Here is a 17,518-nt window from a genome sequence, read left to right on the forward strand (position 1 = left end):
AATACTACTGATGATGATGATGATGATGATGATGATGATGATGATGATAACTGGGGACTCCCGATCAGCAGTTAATCACGCGTGATTAAGACCACGTGTTGACTCTTCAGTTCAGTCTCAGTCAGGTGCTGTGATCGGAAGCGGTGCGATTCTGAGGGCTTTATAAACCCCGGGGCGCGCCGTGTCCCAGCAAGCGAGCGAACGCAGCGGCTTCTTTCTGTGGTAGAGAAGCGAGGTTTTGTTAGTGATTGCTGATCTGTGGTGGACACGGCTGGAGAAATCGTATTGAGATGGGGTTCAGGCTGCTTTTAGGGTGAGTTTAATTTTTTTTAATTGGATTTTAAGATAGATATAGATATTGTCTCACTATTCGTGGACTGTGGTTATCACCTTTTCAACCAATTCCACCAACCCCTCTATCTGTGCACATTTAAAATAATTAACAATTTAGCATAGTCCTTGGTCTGTAAGTTAATTTGAACTTCAGCATTCTACTTCAGTTAACTGGCTCCTGCGGATGAGTGTGCCGGATGTCTATGAATTCACATGTATATGTGATTATTATTGTTCCAGAGTTGCCTGGTTATGCGCGGTGTTGCCGGCTGGCTTGGTCGCTCAGGACTTGTCGGGTAAGATCAATATTCACGCCGCAGAACAATCTCCAGTCTGCAGTGTAATATATCTGTATCACTTGGGTTCATGTGGTACTTGTGTGTCTTGGGTTCACAAACCCAACTCTACACTAATGTTGGGGTATTTAATGTTATCCAGTTGGGCTAGTCCAGGACTCCCGCTAACTGGAATCTGTGTATTATGTCTATCACAGTATTATTAGATATGTTTAATAAATTGATTGACCGCCCTTGTATACAGAATAAAAGGGTGATGGTTCTCGGGGCAGATCAGATAATTGGCAGTCACTCGAGATGCTTAATGAAGAGAATTAATTGAACTGGGAACTCGCCCTTGATTTGGCATGTAACGTTTAGACTTCCTGAACGTTGTAGTTGGTTCAAGTTATGAGAATTCTATTAATCGATTGAATTGGCAGCTTTGGTTAGGCTTATGAAACGCTATATAGCCAACTTACAAAACGTTTTATCTATTCTATTTAATATGGTGTGTGACTTTGTATTGCCGGTGTTCTTAAATAACGGAGCGGCTCTGTGCGTTCATTTCTGACTTCAGGTAACTTTGTGACCGAGTGCCGGGATCGGTACTTCTGGATGTCAACCAATGGCAAGTTTGCCGGCGGTAACTTTCGCTTTGACGTCATCGGTAAGTTGGGTCGGTTTAAGAAACGGCAGCTGTGCGGGCATTCGGGTTTTGAGTATAGGGTAAAATGTTGGGTCTCTTTTTTTGTTAATAAAAACCTTGTGGGGTATCAGAATTAAAGTAATTTAAAGGAAACTCTCATTGGCTGGTTAAGAGTGCCACAGATAAACGGAATCTCTGAAATGATTTCAATCCCTATGGGATTTGCTCGGTAGCCCGTTGCGATGTTCTCCCTCATTTTTATCCCCCCTCCAGATAGAAGCGGGGTTTACCCGCTGAATGACAGCTACGCGGCGGCGTGCGGGTTTACGTATTCCTTCAACCTTCCCGGAGACTTGATCTTCAGAGCGTCGTTCTTGGCCTGTCACGTGGAGAGCGTGGTGAGTACGTCACTGCAGTAAAACAAAAACCCGCTTCACACTCGTACACTGCAACGCTGGACTGAAAAAACACACATGCACCTATATAATCCTGTTCCCTTTATCAATTACAATGTTCATTAAGTCTGCAATCGGCAGGTAAACATCTCGCAATGGCAACGCATTCATTTGAAGTCGGTTTGGTGCATTAAGTTCCTTTCAATTGAAAGAGGTGAACTATCTCAGAAATGGTCTCCCATTCCTTTTAGGGGTGCAATGGTCTTGTCATCCACCCTGTTTTTGGAAGTCCTAGCCCCGTATGCCACTTGTGAAGAAGTCTCCCGTACCGACCGGTTCTTTCTCTGTTGTCTCTAGAATGACGTCTCCTATGCGCTTCAGTACCGCTTCGTGAGACTGGACTCTCTGGGCAGAGAGACGGTCCACCCCTTCTCCCTGTCCTGCAGGATGGAGAGCCCCTGGAACCCCCGTGAGATCGTCTGTGAGGATAACTACATGGAGGTGAAGGGGACCCCCGAAACTAGGGTTCACAATTGAGCAATGTATCTGCTCCTATTAATAGATCAATCACATCCTAGTGATTTAAGGATGGAAATGACTCCTATTGCATAGCAGTTTCACCCATTCCAGGTTTTATGATCAGCTTGATTTTACCCACAGTGTGTAGGTAACAACCTTGGGTGTCTTAATTGTAGTAAAACCAGGATTGGATCAAACTGCTTTGCATTGGGAGTCTTATTTTGCTCCCTGGGCAGCAGTGAAGTGGTGGTTAGGGCTCTGGACTCTTGACTGGAGGGTTGTGGGTTCAATCCCTAGTGGGGGACACTGCTGCTGTACCCTTGAGCAAGGTACTTTACCTAGTTTGCTCCAGTAAAAACCCAACTGTATAAATGGGTAAGTATATAAAAATAATGCGATATCTTGTAACAATTGTAAGTCGCCCTGGATAAGGGTGTCTGTTAAATTATTCTAACTAATGGAGTTACACTTCAGGGGTAAACGCGATTCCTGTTGCATAGCAGTTTCACTTCCGGTCCAGGTTTTACTGTGAGCTTGATTTTAGCCACAGTGTGCCTAGATAACAAGCTTGTCACAAAACCAGGCACGTCTGTGCCTGCTATGCATGGGGAGTCTGGCTCCAATCCCTGCTGTTCAAACCTCCTGCCCCCAGGTGTCTGTCAGGAAGAATGTCCCGGTCATCGCTCAGGAAGGACTGGAGAAGGAGGACTGGGAAGCGGCTCTCTCCATAGTGAGTGAACTTTCAACTGGGATGGGGGGGTGGGGAGGGTACAGGGCTTCCCAGGTCCTGGAGGACCCCTTGTGTCTGTTTAATTCTGCCTGAGCACTCAATTGAACTATTGGCTTAAGACTTCTTTAATTGTTCAGCATCTAAATGGCTGGCAGTGTATTCAACTTTTAGAAGTAACTTAAGCTGAGGACAATTGCAGGTTTAAGCACGATTAGATGAGTGAAGGGTGTAAGCAATTGATAAACTGGTTGGAATGGGAATCTGCAGATGCAGGGGGTCCCCAGGATGGGGTGGGGGCGGGTGTAGAGCAGGGGTGTCAAACTGTTCCTGGACGGCCACAGTGTTTTCAACCCACAGCTCTTAAACACTTGGTTTCATTTGATTAATCGGACACATTAACATCTCTCCCGGGCCTCTGTTTGTATAGGTAGTGTACCTCAATTTTTTTTTTTTTTTGAAATCCACTAAGACAATGCAAAAGTATTAACCCTATCCAACTGGTTCAAGTAAGTTCATTGAGAGAAGCTGGAATGGACACTGTCCCTCGGAGTGGAGTTAGAAACCTCTACACCAGAGGCATCATTCTGTAGTGCTTGCAGTGCCTCTTGTGGACGCTCTCTGAACTGCACCTCTTGCAGCTTCCCGAATGGCTCTGGGTCTCGGCTGGCTTTTAGTTTGTGTTGCTCTGCAGGCCCAGGGAGCGGTGATGTCCATGTGGCAGGTGGTGTTCCACCAGACCGGGATGCCCCCCAAAACCATGACCGCCGAGGACGCCCGTACCGCAGGATACCTCGTCAACTCCACGTCCAGCCGCATCATCTTCAGGTCGCCCTACGGCATGCCCATGTCCGAGGTGCTCCTGGTGAGTTCTTAAAATACTGTGATCCCAAACCAGCTTCCGTTATTTAATAGCGTCCTTTTGTGTGTGAACATCTGAGGGCTCTCCAGAAATATACAGCAAGGCAAAAAATAGGATGTTAACGAACTTGGCGTTTTTAAATGCTGATGGATTTAAAGTTAAATCTCTTTTGCTATCAATTTAATTTTCTGAATTTAAGTTTTTGGCTATAGCTGCCTTCTCAATTTTGCATATGACTAGGAGTAAAATCGAGCCCAATTTAATATGCTGTTGACAATTTAGATCTATTTAATGTGTAATGTATTTTGTATTGCAGGATGCCATGATAGTAGTCTAGGAATGACTTTAGCAGACTCCTTTTATCCAAGGTGACTGACGGGTGTTAAAATGCAAGATTCATATTTGCACTTGCTGTAAACCACACTATTCAAATAACTTCTAGGATGCAACAAGTTAGGATTATAGCAAGTTGTGTCTATAGTGGTGCAATAATGCATCAGCTGAGGATCCAGTAATGTGGTGCTGAGGTCAGGTGAGTCCAGAGCAGGAGGGGCGGATCTTGAGATCTACAAGCGCAGTCTGAACAGGGGGGTCTTGAGGGGTCGGTGAGGCGCGGGGCTCGTTGTGGGCTCTGCTCCGGTGAGGCGCGGGGCTCGTCGCGGTCTCTGCTCCAACGCTCTTCTCTATCCTCAGGTGTCGGGGATCCCTGTGGAAGCCATCAGAGCCACTGTGTTCTACAAGCAGAGGTGGATGCTGCTATTGGTGGACACTTCAGCTGCCTGCGCCAAGAGTGAGTCACCGAGGAGCACAGCAATCCTAGGAGGGCTAATGGTCTGGAAGCATTACCTGAGCTGGGAACTTAAGTGGAACAGTCTAGTGCATTGTACACTTGACTTTGACTTGGCTGCACTAGCTACACTTTGACACCTGGTGGCACTGTGTGCTATGTGGAACTCATTCTTCCACAACCTATTAACCCATTAAGTGACATTGTCCTCCTTTTTGAGGGTGGGTGTAACTTTGTATTTGAGCATGTGACTGACATAGCTCCATGTTAAATCTCTACCTTAACAGTCTAGTGTCAAACTGCATAAATTCTCCAAAAAGTTAGTTCTGGTGCTAGAGTTTTAGAAGTGCTTCATCTTCCATGCATTAAGACCATAAACATCTTGTCATCTGACTTTTTAAAAAGTCTATAAAAACAAATCCCTTTTCTACACCAAGGGGGGGAAAGAATAGTATACCATGGCAAAATGCCTCGTGTTTCATCTCTTTCCAGACCCCTCTGTTTTCGATGGCACCTACTTGAGCTGGGTCACCCCGAGGCTCATCACCCCGCTGGTCCTGCATCCCACCAAGTTCCTGGATAAACTGATCATGATGGGGGTGGAGGGGAGGGGCCTGGATGAGGTCGCTGCTACCAGCAGGGGGTACCAGCTGCTAGTCAACAGCACTGCAGTGGAAATCCGCGTTCCCTTTGGAGCTGTGGGGGGGTATCGCAAGGTAAGAGCCAGGGACCCTCTGGTTGGGTCTGTCTGTGGAGGCTTGGTGATTTTTAGAGAAGGGCTTTTTCCTGGCTTGACCCTGAGCGAGTCACTTCACCTCCTTGTGCTCCGTCCTTCGGATGAGACGTAAAACAAATGAGGTCCTGTTGGAAGTGACTCTGCAGTTGAGGATGCATAGTTCACACACCCCCCCCCCCTGCCCCCTAGTCTCGTCAAGTTGCTTTAGAGAAGCGTCCTTCTAAATCGAAAGCCCCTTCTCCCTGGGGAAGGGGGTGTAGTGGCAGCAGTTTTGCGTGTCTTCTCCCTGTATCCGGGGAAAATCCCTTGTTAACTACTTGGCCTAAGTTATTGCATATGAGAATCTGGGGATATAGGGGGGGGGAAGTCTGTTTTGTTTATCTTGGCTTTTATCCAAGGTGACTTGGAGACTAGGGTGTGTGAACTATGCATCAGCTGCAGAGTCACTTGCAACAATATCTCCCCCTAAAGACTGAGCACAAGGAGGTGAAGTGACTTGCTCAGGGTCACACAATGAGTCAGATGTTGTACTGATTTCTATATCTAACCCCTGTCTTTTTACAGAGTCATGTGATTGATAACAAGTACAACCAGGTGTATGAGATTGACCTTTTCCTGGAGCACCAATGGGCTGACGACCTGTGGGAGGTGACCCAGCACCGCTCCTTCAAGCCAGCCCGCTCCCCCTACCTCCCTGAGACCCCTTATGTGGTGAACAGTGAGTACTCTCCACAGCCCTGCACTGTAGGGGTAACCTTGGAGCACGCGATTGGGGGGTGAACAGGGTTAGAAACTCTATTGCTGCTGCACCCAGTCCTGGTGTTCAGAGCTCTGCAGTTATGTTTCTTGCGCTTCACCTCTCTAATCCCTGCTCTCAGACACCGTCCCGAGTGAGAAGGGCTTCACAGTGACCCTTGGTAACTTCAAGCCGGACGTTGAGCTGAAGAACCTGACCCTCAACGGGGTTCCTCTGACCCTTCCCGAGGCCCAGAACAGAGGCGTGAAGATCAACGAGGTCCAGCACCCCAACGGCACCAAGGACTTCGTCCTGAAGGTCCCCTTCGACAACCCGCTGGTCTCTGTAGAGGTGAGGATTAACCCCACTCGAATAAGGAGGTACCAAACCATTGAACACAACCATACCAATGGGGGGGGGAAAGCCTCCTGTTCATAGTGAAAGCCAGCTTAATTTATATACACGTGACCATGAGGTGTCACAGGGGAAGACTCTCTAACAAATCTGCAACATGAATTATACAGGAAATCTAATATTGCACATGGACTGTATCATGCACTGTTTGAGAGTGGCCTGTCTGCAGCAGGTGACAGTCCAGGATTTTGGGGGGTGGGGTGGTTCTGTAACCTTTTGACCCGATTTTCTCTTGCAGTACATTGGGGCTCTCATCAGGAGGTACACCTTGAACATCAACTACACCTTGAACATTGTCCCCCAGAATGAGTCGTATTTTCACCCGGCTGCTATTGTGTGCGATGTCAAGGATGTTAGTAAGTGAACTGGGGGGGATGGATATTTCTCGACTAGTTAGATCTGTAAGAGCTTTGCCAGGTTCACCTACTTGCAACAACCCCATACCTGACATGGGCTACATTGTGGCATTGACTTTTCTGTCTTAAACATTGTACCACCGATCTTGTATGTCGCCGACTGTTTCAAAGCCAATTGGATACAGAATATGCCAAACTACAAAGTGGAGATTTTGAAAGCAACATTTGTTGACCGACCTACCAATCCCTTCCCTCTAGATCTTCCTGATGTCAAAGGCTTTTGTACGAACCGCAGCGTGGTTTTCGAAGTGACCCCGGGCAACATGGACTCCAGCTGGGAGCTCTGCATTGGGAGCCGCCCTCTACCCTACACCATCGTTGAGCCCAAGATCACCATCGAGTTGCCACTCTTTAGCATTGGCTACATCTATGAGGTGAGGATCTCCCAGGGGTTTAACAATGAATCCAGGGCTAACACTGTTTGGTCAACTGGTAGCCTCTATCAAGGGACTTTTATGCCCAGCCATGCTAAGAGAATTGACCGTTGGGTTGGGTAGTTTGAAATTTAGCTGCCATTAATCTTGCTACACTCTGTAGGACTCGGATTTGTTACCAATTGAAATTCTCACACCAACGCAGGCTTTCCTGTAGGTAAATCTAAGTGACATCTTGTTGTTTTCCAATACATTTTGAACACTACTCCTAGATGCACACCAAACTCTGAGGCAGCATGCTTGGTTTCGGAGATATCAAACTCCCCATGCTTGTTCTCTTAAAGTGTGTTGCTCCAAGGGTACTGCCAGCCTTGACCGTGTCCCTTGCTTCCTCCCTCAGGACATCTCTTTGAGGGGCCTCACCGTTCGAGTGGAGCTGAACATGAGGAACGTCAAGACCTTGCAGGTCGAGAAGCAGTTTGTGCAACGCTGCCCAATCCCAACCAGGGAGCTGCTGGGTGAGGAGGACTCCTTCACTGTGGTGGATGCCTCGCAGTGTCCTGGCCACGCTTCTCACCAGAACTAGCCACTCCAAGGATCCTATTGCCACACATTCTGAGCCCGTGGGACTTCCATTCTTTGAATGTCCTTCAGATTTTTGAAGTGGTCACCAGTTTATGGCTGATCTAGTTGCAGAGTTCAGGGTCTTGAGTTTTCATGTCTGTTGGGAATCCTAGCTCTGATACAAGAACTCTAATTAAGTAGCCTTTTGTTTTTGGAGACGACTTAATTGACAAGTTGAATTCACTTGTTGCCACTGTAAATATTTAGTTAATTGCAATCTTGATCAATGTGTTGGAATTCCTTTAGGGAACCCTGCTTTTAACTTGCATGCAAGTCCTAGCAAAAAATGGTTGCACTGTAGTCAATCTGGCTGCATGGAAGCTGGGTGTGAAGAGCTAGCTTGAGGTAGGGTTAGGACAAGGAGTTGAGGAGAATGACACTAGTCCAGCTTGAAGTGTAGACCTCTGACTTGCAGGATCTGGTGATGTTATTGGGGTAGCATGGCGTTGCCTTGATTCTGTCTGGTCTCTAATTCATTCTTCTCCTCCCCCGCCACAGTGTGCTTTCCTAACGGAGTGGTGACGGTGGTGGCTGTCACCATGGAGCCCATACCATTAGTGGATCCCAGCAAGACCACCCTGCTGGACAAGACCTGCAAACCCAAAGAGTTTGACTCGACCAGGGCTCTCTTCACCTTTGGGGTGAACACCTGTGGGACCAGGAGCCAGGTGAGCTGGGGCTTCCTGTGTGGTGTTGTGGGTCAAGGCAATGGTCCTTCATACAGGTCTGGCACTGGTAGACCTTCACTGGATCATTTGGTTGTGTTTTTTAACATTGTTTTATCCAAAGCAACTGGGGAGTGGTTGACTATGCATTAACTGTCTGGTAGTCTTTAGATTTTGCTATTGGGAGGTCAGCTTTGTATTGCCAGCATGCTTTTCTGGCTCCTGTGTTTTCAGATTGTGGGTAACTACTTGATCTACGAGAACGAGGTGCTGTATACCAGAGCGCTGTTCCCACCCAATGCTCCAGTCATCACCAGGGACTCTGAATACAGGTGAGCACAGGGAGTCTCCTGGTTCACAGGGAACTGTGGTGATGTCATAGGCTGTGACATCACACAGCCCATTTGCCCTGAACCGGACTACCCAGCTGGACCATGCAGTCCGTTTTACACACGACTCCAGCCCCTGATCTAAACCTGTGTGTCGTTACCTCGTAGGCTGACGATCCGCTGTCGTTACCCCCTCAACGACACCCTGACGCTGGCTGCTGAAAGGAAGGCGGTCCCTGCTCCAGCCCCCTACTCTGTGCGGGGGCTTGGGTCCCTGCACGTCCGATCTTATGACCCTATGAGCAGAGGTACAGAGTATCTAGCAAGCTGAACCAGGCTTGTCTCCTGGGACTAAAGGATAGAAAATCTCTTCAACAGTTTGCTTTGATCCATTGTTTGTGCTGCCAGCTGGTTAACTTTGCTTATGGTAAATGACTGAACACTCTGTGTGGAGAGAGATGACTTCAAGGTCTTCATTGAACATTGGCTGCATCAAAAATCATTAAATGTTCTACTTGGCATTTACTGTTTCAGCTGAGCATTTTAAATGGAACATTTCTTTAGAGATCTGTCCATTTTGAAATGGATGTGCTTTTCATGTTGTATGGTAGCCCTCTCTCTGTCTTTTTAAGCCTTTTAGCATTTTACCAAATCCTTATTTTGTTTTGCAGCCAAGAGTCCCAGAGATGTTCTGAATCTGAAGGCTCGGCTAGCCAGGGGTGAGTTGAACTCTGTCTTCACTTCCACTTGGCAAATTCTGCTCTGTAGTCTTCATTCTAAACTCCCAGAGCTGGTCACATTGGCCCACTGTCAGGATTAGACTACAACTTCCATGAGCCCCTGTCCTTGCTATGAAGGGAGTCCTGAACTCCAGTGCTTCAAAAGCACAGCAGTGACTACAATTTTTTTTCTCCCCTCTAGATGTGAGCTACTCCCAGTTCTACTCTGCATTCCCCGTGTCCCAGTCTCTGCTGGAGCCCGTGTTTCTGCAGGTTGAGCTCCAGCAGCCTCATGGCCAGACTGACCACCTTATCCTGCAGGACTGCTGGGCCACACTGGCCCCTGAACTGGACTCCAGCCCTCAATGGGACCTGGTCACTGACAGGTGAGGGGTCTGCTAGTCCTCTAGCGCTGCCCATTTCAGCTGTGCTTTCAATGCAGGCTTGTCATGACTCCTGTTCCTGTCTCTCTGCAGCTGCCTGGTCACTGGAGACTCGTACAGGACCCACTTCCACCCAGTGCCGGCCAGCACTCTCACCAGGAGCTCCCCCCAGCTCCAGAGGCTTGAGGTGCAGGCACAGCAGTCTAGCAAGGACTCTGCCTTCTGGAGACAGGTTAGTGCCCCCTCTCTGACTTGAACCTGGGACGATTCACTCCATGCAAAGTGCTTCAGTAGGAATGCTTTTATTAAACTTCAATAGGAAAGAGGGATTGATGCACTACTGACTTCAGCCACAGTGTGGCAGTGTTCTCCTGTTTAACGAGAGCTGCTTCTGTCCCTCCCCAGGTGTATTTCCATTGCATGGCTGTGGTTTGTGATCCCAACCTGGAGGATACCTGCAATAAGACTTGTGTGCCTGGAGCCCAGAGATCTGGTGAGCATCTGGAGATCAGTCCTGTAATACAAGCAAGCATGACCAGCTGCAGTACAGCATCAACGCTGCTGTATTGAAGCTGCTATCATTGAGTGAAGGGAATACAAAGCCTAATCTATTTAAGATATGAATATTCTGATGGGTCCTTCCTATGTGTAATATATACAATTCTCTATTTGAGTGTTTGTAAGATTTTTTTTGTATTGTGCTGGTAATGCTCTCTGCATTGAGTGAGTATTTATAATGATGCATTTTTTCATGCAATATCTGTTGCAATTTTAATCCGAACCATTAAACCTGAACACTTCATTACAGTAAAATGAATGCAAAGAAATTTGACTTTGTATTCTATAAAACCCACAAGTCAAACCTCAGAGCTGGCAATAGTCCTTTATCTGTACCCTGGTGAGAGTTGTTTCAATTTTGTCTTTCTCTCAGCCCGTAGTGTGGATCGATACAGCCAGATCAGAGGCTACGTTTCTGCCGGGCCGGTCCAATTGGTAGCAGAAGGACAAGTCCTGGACCTTCAAACAGCAGGTGAGACCTTGAGAGAGTTCTGTTGAATATCCTGGTCATTTGAATTCTAACCCTCCTCATCCGATGCTATGGAGGGGATGCCTTTCTATATATATATATATATATATTTATATATGAATGAGGCTTGCTGCTCCAGAGCTTAAAGGGGGTCTATTAGCAGGAGATTCAAATCCCAGCTCAGCCACTGACTCGCTGTGTGACCGTGAATAAGTCACTTCACCTCCTTGTGCTCCGTCCTTCGGATGAGACGCCAAACAAGGTCCTATTGGAAGTGACTCTGCAGCAGTTGTGATGCAGAGTTCACATCCCTAGTCTAAGTCGCTTTGGCGAAGTGTCTGCTAATCCACTAACTTCCAGTGTTTGCAGTAATAAACCACTAGATGGTGCTAAAGGAGCACAAAGCTTTATTTATTTTACTAGAAGCATGATCAGACTGTATCGGTAACCGGCTCAGGTATGTGTCTTATTAAAATATTAGTGTAAACAGAAATAGACAAAACTATCCAACTGGTCTTATTTCCATTCCTGTGATGCTAAATCGCTATCCTATAGCCGGTATGAAATATCAGTTCTGATTGTCCTTCAGAACTGGATGCAGCAATTTGTAGCCAAAACTAATTATTTAAATTGAGGACTTCTCACGCCCCCCCAAACAAATAATAAATTCATGGATTTACATAAAGATGGTGTTCAAATGTTAGTTTACTCTTTTAATGTTTAGTACCTCCATGCTAACTTGTAGAATTTCTTGAAGTTGCTAAGCAACGCTGACTGTAATTGGAGGCGTCTTGTGGCTCCCACGGGTCCTAGTGCTCACCTCGTCATGTTTTGAATTTCAGGTGACTCCCCCTTGGTTCTGGCGCTGGGCGTGGCGTCCGCTCTCCTCGGAGTTCTGCTCGTCATTCTTGTTGCTGTCGGATTCAGGAGATGTTAAACTTGCTGTCTACCCCAATAAAGATTTTTGCATCTCGATTCTTGTGTGTCCTCCCATTGCTTTCTTGTACCCTGAAGGTACACCAGGAATCCAGCGCTGCTTGCTGTTCAAACAGTCTTTTAAGATAGTGTTTGGCTTGCATTCCAATTGAGCTCTTCATTACTTGATTACACCCTTAATTGAAATTATTTGTTTACTTAAATTTCTTAAATCTCTGCAGATTCTAAGTTATCTAGAAAAATCTTAAATCCTATATATAATTATAGCTCTGAAGTCTAGTAAGTGAATTTAGTTCAGTTGCGTAATTCGGCGCTCTGTTAGAAAAGTGACCGATTGAGGGGTCTCCCAGGACCGGGATTTGGGGAAAACTTTTTTTGAAAGGGGTAAAAGCTGCTAGCGTCTGGTCTCAATTCAAACCGATGCGTACAGCTCTGGAGTGAATGGGTACCCGGTCAAACTCCACGCTATCGCTGTCAAACGTGACGCGTCCGGGTAAGGGAATGGCACGCAGAATTAAATCTCCTGCATTCTGTAAGCAAAGTGCTAAAGACTTACTTACAGGAAGTTAAATTGCAAGGGAGGTCTGTCTGCGCTCCTCCTGTTCATGGTACCTGCGCTCGGTCGGGTCACGCAGTGACGTCAGTGTAGGCGTGGCTAGGTGGGTGTCCGTTCTATACTCCCCCCTCGCTCTGTGTGACGTGTCTCTCAATCGCCCCTGAATTCACAGCTGTGTCCCGTTTGCTGCACTTAAACTACCAGTTAGTGTAAAGTAGATGTTTTTGGGTATCTGGCTAAAATGCAGTAACACAGCGTTCACAAAACTTCCTGTTTTAATAATTGGGGTTAAGTCTTGGCTTTGCATCTTCAGATATCATGGTAGAAATCTCTCTCTCTCTGTGTCTCTCTCATATATATTATATATATGAGAAATAGTTGATAGGTACACAATGTTTAAGGGATTTAATATATATTGCTACTTTTGTGTTAGAGCTGTACCTTTTCTCTCGCCTGTAAAGTTTTCTCTGTATTTGAAGGGTAATCAGGTTAGCTGGCGCATCGTGTCCACCCCTCGCCTCTCCGTTCAGTTCAAGAGGAGCGTTTCATTACAATCCAGGGACCCTGCTGCTCCGATTGTGAGGGTGCGTTTCATTACAATCCAGGGACCCCGCTGCTCCGATTGTGAGGGAGCGTTTCATTACAATCCAGGGACCCTGCTGCTCCGATTGTGAGGGAGCGTTTCATTACAATCCAGGGACCCCGCTGCTCCGATTGTGAGGGAGCGTTTCATTACAATCCAGGGACCCTGCTGCTCCGATTGTGAGGGAGCGTTTCATTACAATCCAGGGACCCTGCTGCTCCGATTGTGAGGGAGCTTTTCATTACAATCCAGGGACCCTGCTGCTCCGATTGTGAGGGAGCGTTTCATTACAATCCAGGGACCCTGCTGCTCAGATTGTGAGGGAGCGTTTCATTACAATCCAGGGACCCTGCTGCTCAGATTGTGAGGGAGCGTTTCATTACAATCCAGGGACCCCGCTGCTACGATTGTGAGGGAGCGTTTCATTACAATCCAGGGACCCCGCTGCTCCGATTGTGAGGGCGCGTTTCATTACAATCCAGGGACCCCGCTGCTCCGATTGTGAGGGAGCGTTTCATTACAATCCAGGGACCCCGCTGCTCCGATTGTGAGGGAGCGTTTCATTACAATCCAGGGACCCTGCTGCTCCGATTGTGAGGGAGCGTTTCATTACAATCCAGGGACCCTGCTGCTCAGATTGTGAGGGAGCGTTTCATTACAATCCAGGGACCCTGCTGCTCAGATTGTGAGGGAGCGTTTCATTACAATCCAGGGACCCCGCTGCTACGATTGTGAGGGAGCGTTTCATTACAATCCAGGGACCCCGCTGCTCCGATTGTGAGGGAGCGTTTCATTACAATCCAGGGACCCCGCTGCTCCGATTGTGAGGGAGCGTTTCATTACAATCCAGGGACCCCGCTGCTACGATTGTGAGGGAGCGTTTCATTACAATCCAGGGACCCCGCTGCTCCGATTGTGAGGGAGCGTTTCATTACAATCCAGGGACCCCGCTGCTCCGATTGTGAGGGCGCGTTTCATTACAATCCAGGGACCCCGCTGCTCCGATTGTGAGGGAGCGTTTCATTACAATCCAGGGACCCCGCTGCTCCGATTGTGAGGGAGCGTTTCATGGCTGTTTCTTCCGCGGCAGCACCGTGGTGTGTACACGCTGTTGACATGCATCGTGTGTAGCCGTGGCAATGGGTGCACAGCCACAAAATAAATAAAGATATATGTATTTTGCATGACGTTTTTGACAAGTTAGCCCCTCAGTGCGTGAAAAGGTGACTTTGTTATTTTTCTATATAGGTGAGAGTCACTGGAGAGGAGTGACGTTAGCCTATTACGTAACAAATCATAAAAGATTAGTTTTTTTTTTTACATTCGTTAGAATCATACCCTGTGACGTCACGTGTGTTCGGGGGAGGGGGGGGGGCGTGTCTGACGGCGTGGATTGACACACGGGGGCGGAGTGACGGAGCGGCGCGGTGTGTGTGTCATTGTATCTGAACGAAAAAAAAACAAAATACAGCGGGGAAGTCCGACAGCTGATGTTGGGTTAAGAAGCGAAGAACCGCAATGAGCACCGCCCATGTAAGTGATGAGATAAACGGGGCATCGATACCCTTAAAACAGATTGCAATTTAAACTGGTCTTGTAGAATATATATATATACACACACACACTACCGGTCAAAAGTTTTAGAACACCTCCATTTTTCCAGTTTTTATTGAAATTTACGCAGTTTAATGTCTCAATGTACTCTGAAATTAAAGCATAGAACAAATAAACAATTGGAGATAAAAAAAGAAATCATGGAATCGTTTTGTTTAACAAAATTTAATCTAAATTTTTGACTCATCAAAGTAGCCACCTTTTGCAGATATAACAGCTGAACACACTCTGGCATTCTTTCTGCAATGGAAATCAAATATTGTTCGGAAAGTTCTTCCCAACACTGTTGCAGAAGTTCCCACAAATGTGTTGCACTTGTAGGTTGCTTTGCTTTCACCCTTCTGTCCAGTTCATCCCAAACCAGCTCAATGGGGTTTAAGTCTGGAGACTGTGCTGGCCATTTCATGATTTGAAGCCTACAGTCTTGTTCTTTTCTTCTAAGGTAGTTCTGACATAGCCTGGAGGTATGTTTTGGGTCTTGGGTCATTATCTTGCTGTAGGATGAACCCCTGACCAACTAGGCGTATACTAGAGGGTATTGCATGGCGCTGCAAAATGCTGTGGTAGCAGTTTTGATTCAGGGTGCCACTCACTCTGTGCAGGTCGCCGACTCTGGATGCAGCAAAAGAGCCCCAGACCATCACGCTTCCTCCTCCATGTTTGACAGTTGGTGTCACACACCGAGGAACCATCCTTTCACCTACTCGACGGCGTACAAAAACCCTGCGTGATGAACCCAAGATTTCAAATTTTGATTCATCGGTCCATAAGACCTTCTTCCAGTCTTCAGTAGTCCACTGGCGGTGTTTCATGGCCCAGGCAAGCCTCTTTTTCTTATTTTGCCATCTTAGCAATGGCTTTCTTACTGCCACTCGACCTGTCAAACTTGCAGCTCGAAGTCTTCTCTTCACAGTTGAAACTGAGACTTGCTTACTTCGACCAGTGTTAAGCTGTGCTTGAAACTGTTGTCCTGTGAGCCGCCTATCACGCAAGCTGTTGACTCTCAGAAACTTGTCTTCTGATTCTGTTGTGGCTTTGGGTCTGCCAGACCTCTTCCTGTCAGAGTTTCCTCCAGTTTCCAAGTGCCTTTTGATGGTGTAGGAAACTGTACTCACTGACACCTTGGCTTTTTTTGCAATTTCTCTAAAGGAAAGACCTACACTTTTAAGGGTTATAATGGTCTGTCTGTCTTCCTTTGTTAATTGCCTTTTTCTCGCCATTATGAGAGCAATATACTACTTCCTGCAGTACAATACTGTCCAAATAATGCTTAAGAGGGTGTAGTAACACAGTCTGTTCCAACACTGCTTTTATACAGACAGAGGGTTTGTTAGTAATCAACAAAAGTTGGGACACCTGTAGGAATTGTTAGCATCATCTTTCAAGGCTTAATTTACTTCCATTGCTGCAGAATAGCTGTAAGTTGTTAACCCATTACTTGTTCCCTGAAAAAGGCCTTTTTGTATAACTCTGAAATGTACATTATTTTTCAATTTTTGGTAACCTAAACTTTTTTTTTTAACCTCTGGCAGTTTACCGCTTACCTTTGTACCATTTCAGGTTATTCACTGGACTTGAACTGCTTAAATTTCAATAAAAACTGGAAAAATGGGGGTGTTCTAAAACTTTTGCATGTAGGCCTACACTAAGAGGTCAGACTGAACCTCACCTTGCATTGTTTGATAAATCTTTGCCTTATCTACAAAAAACAAACCCAGAGAGAGAGAGAGAGAGAGAGAGAGAGAAAGCAAAAATCTGAAACTTTTAAAACTTACAAACTCTCCAAAAAATGACAATAGGTGGAATTTAGGGATGAATGTCAGATTATTTGGTTGGTTCGATTTGTTTTCTTAATGCAAAACACCAGTGTTAGGACAGACGCACAGACGCACAGTCGCACAGACACACAGACGCACAGACACTGCAATAGGATTTCAAATCCGTGTCCGCTGTTATGAAGTGTGTCGGGTTGCGTGTAGCGGTTGAAACCAGAGTTCTCGCCGTTTGTTTCACGCGGTAACTGTCCTGGAAAAAGGGAAGAAAAAAGTGTTTTATTTTTTTTTTCAAATGAAGACGGTCAGTAAAGCAATGGGGTCAGCGCGGTTTTATAAATTCTTCATCCCGGTGGCTGTGTTCGCTCTTCTACTCTACCTGGCAAGCCTCAGGTTGCGTGAGTACGAACCTTTATTATTAATATTATTATTATTATTATTATTATTATTTTTTAACGCGTTAACACACAAATTGGCTAAATTCTTAAGTTCTCAAAAGCTGTTAATTATTAGGAAGCTCTGTGGTCCAGTGGTTAAAAAAAAGGACTTGTAACCAGGAGGTCCCCGGTTCAAATCCCGGCTGACTCACTGTGTGTGTGTGTGTGACCCTGAGCAAGTCACTTCACCTCCTTGTGCTCCGTATTTCGGGTGAGACGTTGTTGTACGTGTTGTAGGTAGTTCACACACCCAGATTTCTGTAAGTCGTCTTGGATAAAGGTGTCAGCTAAATAATAATAATAATATATCAAGTTGTCATTAGCACGTTTTTTTTTCTTTCCAGAAACGCAGAATTTGTGTTAGCAGATTTGGTATCCTTGACTTTATTAGGCTGTAAATCTGGTGCAGAGGTTGTGCAGGCTCTCCAGATGAATGCTGCTGGCATTGCTTTGTAACAGCATTGCGTGTCTCTGCTTTCAGCCTCTTCCACAGATAGTGGTGAAGCGCACAGCAATTATGGAAATCTGTTAAAGAGAATGTAGTTCTGGGATTTTAAAATGGCATCAGAACTACATTTCCCAGTGCCTAGTGCTCCTAATGAAGCCAGCAATGAGAACCATCTGGGTCAATTGCGATGAACTTGTGGATT

General features: G+C 46.3%; 3 protein-coding genes across 4 annotated transcripts in view; 1 reads left to right on the top strand and 2 right to left on the bottom strand.

Moving 5' to 3' along the window:
* The window catches only part of LOC117965878 (zinc finger protein 501-like), a 628,111-nt gene that overhangs the window by 482,804 nt on the left and 127,789 nt on the right, over positions 1-17,518 (bottom strand). The gene's annotated exons all lie outside the window — the stretch shown is intronic.
* LOC131722023 (zinc finger protein OZF-like) overlaps positions 1-17,518 on the bottom strand; it is a 307,153-nt gene that overhangs the window by 123,997 nt on the left and 165,638 nt on the right. The gene's annotated exons all lie outside the window — the stretch shown is intronic.
* Positions 167-11,945, top strand: LOC131722011 (uncharacterized). Its single transcript, XM_059015536.1, has 23 exons — positions 167-313; positions 574-629; positions 1,189-1,278; positions 1,531-1,655; positions 2,010-2,153; positions 2,824-2,901; positions 3,593-3,763; positions 4,454-4,550; positions 5,040-5,263; positions 5,848-6,001; positions 6,162-6,370; positions 6,672-6,789; positions 7,048-7,223; positions 7,624-7,741; positions 8,346-8,515; positions 8,747-8,844; positions 9,010-9,149; positions 9,513-9,560; positions 9,763-9,946; positions 10,037-10,175; positions 10,349-10,436; positions 10,875-10,973; positions 11,813-11,945. The coding sequence occupies exons 1-23, from the start codon at positions 291-293 to the stop codon at positions 11,905-11,907; spliced, it is 2,844 nt and encodes a 947-aa protein (XP_058871519.1). The 5' UTR covers positions 167-290; the 3' UTR covers positions 11,908-11,945.

This window comes from Acipenser ruthenus, chromosome 50 (genome assembly GCF_902713425.1).
Source record: "Acipenser ruthenus chromosome 50, fAciRut3.2 maternal haplotype, whole genome shotgun sequence".
NCBI classification, from domain to species: domain Eukaryota; kingdom Metazoa; phylum Chordata; class Actinopteri; order Acipenseriformes; family Acipenseridae; genus Acipenser; species Acipenser ruthenus.